The sequence below is a fragment of the Pezoporus wallicus genome, unplaced genomic scaffold (genome assembly GCF_028554395.1).
Source record: "Pezoporus wallicus isolate ANWC-B61680 ecotype Strahan unplaced genomic scaffold, APGP_CSIRO_Pwel_v1 contig_5105, whole genome shotgun sequence".
Classification (NCBI taxonomy): Eukaryota; Metazoa; Chordata; class Aves; order Psittaciformes; family Psittacidae; genus Pezoporus; species Pezoporus wallicus.
The window spans coordinates 94,023-97,942 of record NW_026635808.1 but is presented as its reverse complement, the minus strand read 5'-3'; the positions used below and the strand labels follow the sequence as shown (position 1 = coordinate 97,942).

Sequence of the window (3,920 nt, the reverse complement as noted above, 5' to 3'; positions counted from 1 at the left end):
ACAAAAACAAACAAAAAAACTAAACAAAACAAAATAAAAAAAACAAAAAAAACAGAAAAACCCGAAACCAACCCAAAAAATACAAATCCAACCCAACCCAAACTAACACTCAAAAACCCCACAAACCAGACCCCGCTCTTTTCGCTCCCCCGGACGGGAACACCCCTGTCATTGGCCCAGGCTCATTTCGGGGTCCCAGACCAGTCTTGGGGGTTGGCGTTCTGCTCGGCGGGAGCGCCGGGACTGCTGCGGGGCATCAACGGGGGGCAGAGCCCCGTCCCCGCGGGGGTCGCGGGCGAGCGGAGCCGCGGGAGCATCCTCCGGGCTTCGAGGCAGAGCTCACGCCGGGCTCGGCTCGGGGAGCCCCAGCTCCGCGGAGTCCCTTCCCCGCGGCGGCTCCTCCAGCCCGTCCCCGCAGTGGGTCCGCTAGAGGGAAGACCCGCTCCGGCCCGGGCCCACCGCTGCCTTCCCCATGGAGGAGAACGGCCCGAGCCGCGTCGCGACGGCGGCAGAAGGCGGCGGGGTTGGGCTGAAGGAGCCTCAGCGGGGCCGGGCTGAAGGAGCCTCAGCGGGGCCGAGCCCAGCGGCCGCAGGAACTCCAGGAGGCAGGAGGGTGAGGTAAAACGTGCATGGTTTATTTTAAATGCTGCAGCGTACACAGACACCGAACTCCATTCAGCACACACGCGGCGCAACGAAATCTCGTTTACTTTTAAGTTTAAAAATAAAGCAAAACAAAAAGGAAACGGAGGCAAAAATGTCTCTATTAAATACGCAAAGGAAAACTCAAACGGAGTGCTCTTGCCTTAGAAAGTGCAGCGCTGACGCTTTGCGGAGCAGCCGCCCGCGGGGGTCTGGGCTGCAGGACCCCCCCCGCCCCGGCCCGCTCCTGGGCCCCCGGTGACTTGATTGTCGAAGCGTAGGATTGAACACAGGGAGATCAGAGGGACCTCGGACGGTTCACGTGAAACCAAAGCGAAAACAAAGCTCCATTCCCAACACACAGGCTCCAGGGACGTGCCAATTTATCTTTTTTTTTCATTATTTTTAATTAATTTTTTTATATTTTTTTTTTCGTTTTAATTCAGCCGATGAGGTAGAAACAGAAATGTTACTGCAAAAACGCGATGGGTTTGGAACAGAACCATGCAAGTGTGTGTGTGTGGAGGCCCCGGCAGCGGGGAGCGCGGTGGACACCCCTATTTACAGCCGCCCGGTGCACTTCCAGCTCGTTTCCTTTCTCAGGTATTTCACGTGTTTTCCTTATTTTAGGCTATTTGAAAGGAAAGGAGCGTGCATCAGGCGAGGGGCTGCGGCAGAGCCCGCTGCGCTGTGGGTGCTGCTGCCCTGACCGCGGGCCCCCCAAAACCCCGCATGAGCCCTACGGTTTCTCTTTCCCTTTTCCTCCACCTTTTGTCCAGTTTTATCTACAAAAGCAGTCTGTACCAGTCCCAGCAGCGGGGCCGCTTCACCCGGGGGGGGGGGGAGGAGCAGGCACCAAACTCTTCGCTTGGCGGGGCGTCCCTTTTTTTAGGTTTATTTTTCCTTTTGGTTTTTTTTCCTCCCCCCAGTTTTCTTTTTCAACCACCACCACCAACAGCCCCCAGCCCGGCCCATTCTGTAGGGGCCGGGGGGGGGGAGTGGGGCAGGCCCTCCCCACCGCCACCACCACCACCACCACCACCCTCCCAGCCCCTTCTTCAGTAGGTAGCAGAAAATTTCATCCTTTTCTGCTTCTGTCTCTGATTGCAAAACCAGACCCGCACCACGTTCTTCTTCAAGTCTAACTTCTCGGCAATGGCAGCGATTTTCTCCGAGGAGGGCCGTGGCTGCACGGCGAAATAAGCCTCCAGTGAGCGCTTCTCGGGGGCAGCGATGGACGTGCGCTTGCGCTTCTTGTCCCCCGCCGTGTAGATCTCAGGTTTGGTCATTTTCTCCCTCTGCGCCCGCTCAGCCTCCTCCAGCCACGCTTCCAGGATGGGCTTGAGGGCCACCATGTTGTTGTGGGACAAGGTGAGAGACTCGAACCTGCAGATTGTGCTTTGGCTAAGGCAGCCCACCCCCGGGATCTTCAGGTTGGCCAGCGCGGAGCCCACATCTGCCTGGGTCACCCCCAGCTTGATCCTCCGCTGCTTGAACCGCTCAGCAAAGGACTCCAGCTCCCGGGGGTCCGTCTCCGTCTCAGGGCTGGAGATGACAGTGTGGGAAGCCAGGCCGTGGGGGTGGGACACGTTCATGGGCTGGGAGTGATGGGCCATGTGGTTGATGGCCGACATGTGGGAATGTGGGTGCGAAGGAGTGGAGCCCACGTCCAGGCCCGGCACCCCTCCAAGCGGGAGGGCAGTGTTGAGGTGGTCCAAGAGCTCTCCATCCAGGCCCTGGGAGGGCTGGTGGTGGTGGGGATGGTGGGTGGTCAGCACGGACGGGTGGTGCAGGTGGACGGAGGAAGAGGTAGGAGTGCAGGACACGCTGCTCATGGTGTGGTAAGTGGCATCTGGCTTGAAGGGGTGGGTTTTCTGTGACACGATATCCACGGCGGCCAGAGCCTCGGCGCCCCGCAGCAAGGTCTCGTCAAAGCCCGCAAAAATGTTACCCTGGATCTGCGGAGGGGGGATAAAAGTGGGAGCAAAAACTGAAAAAGCGGGAGAGGGTTAAAAGGAAGTTGCGGTGGTCCAGCTCTGCCCCTCCAGCAGTGCGTGGGACAGGGCCGATGAACCGAGTTCAACCCTTTCCCCCCGCCAAATTAAAGTGTCGGGAACAGGTGCAGGACTCCGGGCACCCCAGTGCTCTCCGGGGTCCTCCCCAGAACCGAAGAGCGGCCTCCGAGGGGCCCAGAGCAACCGGACATCCCGCAGAGCCGCTGCTGCACCGACGGGGCGGACGGGGGAGAACGGCCGCCTTCTCCTCGCCGGCGCGGACCCACCGGCGCTTCCCCACTTTTCGGCCCCTCTCCCGGCTCCGGGAGCGCTCGGAGAGAGAAACAACCCACCCCTCCCAAACCCCACATAGCACCCAAAAACCAGATGGAAACCGTTTGGAAGCTGGGGAGCGCACAGCTCGGACCCCCCCCGATCCCTCCCGTGGGGTGTTGTAGGGAGCCCCACCGAGGGGCAGCTTACCTGTGGGGCGGGCAGGCAGGCCCTGCGGATGGCCTCGGAGCTGGTGTGCAGGTGAGGGAACTTGGGCTCGTGCAGGATGGGGTGCATGCTGAACGCCTGCTTGCTGTTCATGGACATCATGGTGGGAGCGGAGCGGGGCAGAGGCGCTCCGGGCTGCCCGGCTCGGGGGCGCGGTATTGTCTGACTCCGCCGCCCGACATCAACAGCATTATAGCCCGGCCCCCCCGCCCCCCCGCTCGCTCATTGGACGGGCTCCGGGAGGTACCTCCCACCGCCCGCCCCCCGGCAGCAGCTCATCCCCCCCCACCTCCCGTTGTACTCCCCAAACTGGGGTTCCCCCACCCCCGTCCCGGCTCCGCTCATCCCCGAGCGGGGGGTGCTGTGCGCCGTTATCCCGATCCCTCCGGTCGCAGCGATGAGGGTGGGGATGGGGAGGGGATGCTCCTGGCTCCCTCCTGCCCTCACCGACGGAACTGGGTGGGGGCGAGAGGCGCCGGGTCCCGCTTCTGCCCCAGGACGCGCCATCTAGCAGCCCTTCAGTTCGGTACGGAACGGCCCTGTACGGTACCGAGCTGCATCCTCCTGCTGCATCCTCCTGACCGGTCCCTGCCAGCGGCTTCGGGCTGCGTTTCCCTAGCGGGGATTTGGGGAGGAGAACAAACCCGAGCCTGGGGGTGAGCAGGAGCCACCAGATCCCCTCACCTCCCTCTGAAGGGAAGAATTACCTGGGGTTAAAACCAAGAACAACGAAATAAGGAAAAGTTTCACCAAGTTTTCCTTGGTTTGCCCTGTTTCGATGCA

At 61.1% G+C, this 3,920-nt stretch overlaps 1 protein-coding gene across 1 annotated transcript; it reads right to left on the bottom strand.

Moving 5' to 3' along the window:
• Window positions 1-1,680: 1,680 nt before the first annotated feature.
• On the bottom strand, window positions 1,681-3,317 carry LOC130593286 (brain-specific homeobox/POU domain protein 3). Its single transcript, XM_057398321.1, has 2 exons — window positions 3,120-3,317; window positions 1,681-2,600 (listed from the first exon to the last, which is right to left on the bottom strand). The coding sequence occupies exons 1-2, from the start codon at window positions 3,237-3,239 to the stop codon at window positions 1,701-1,703; spliced, it is 1,020 nt and encodes a 339-aa protein (XP_057254304.1). The 5' UTR covers window positions 3,240-3,317; the 3' UTR covers window positions 1,681-1,700.
• Between the last annotated feature and the right edge of the window lie 603 nt (window positions 3,318-3,920).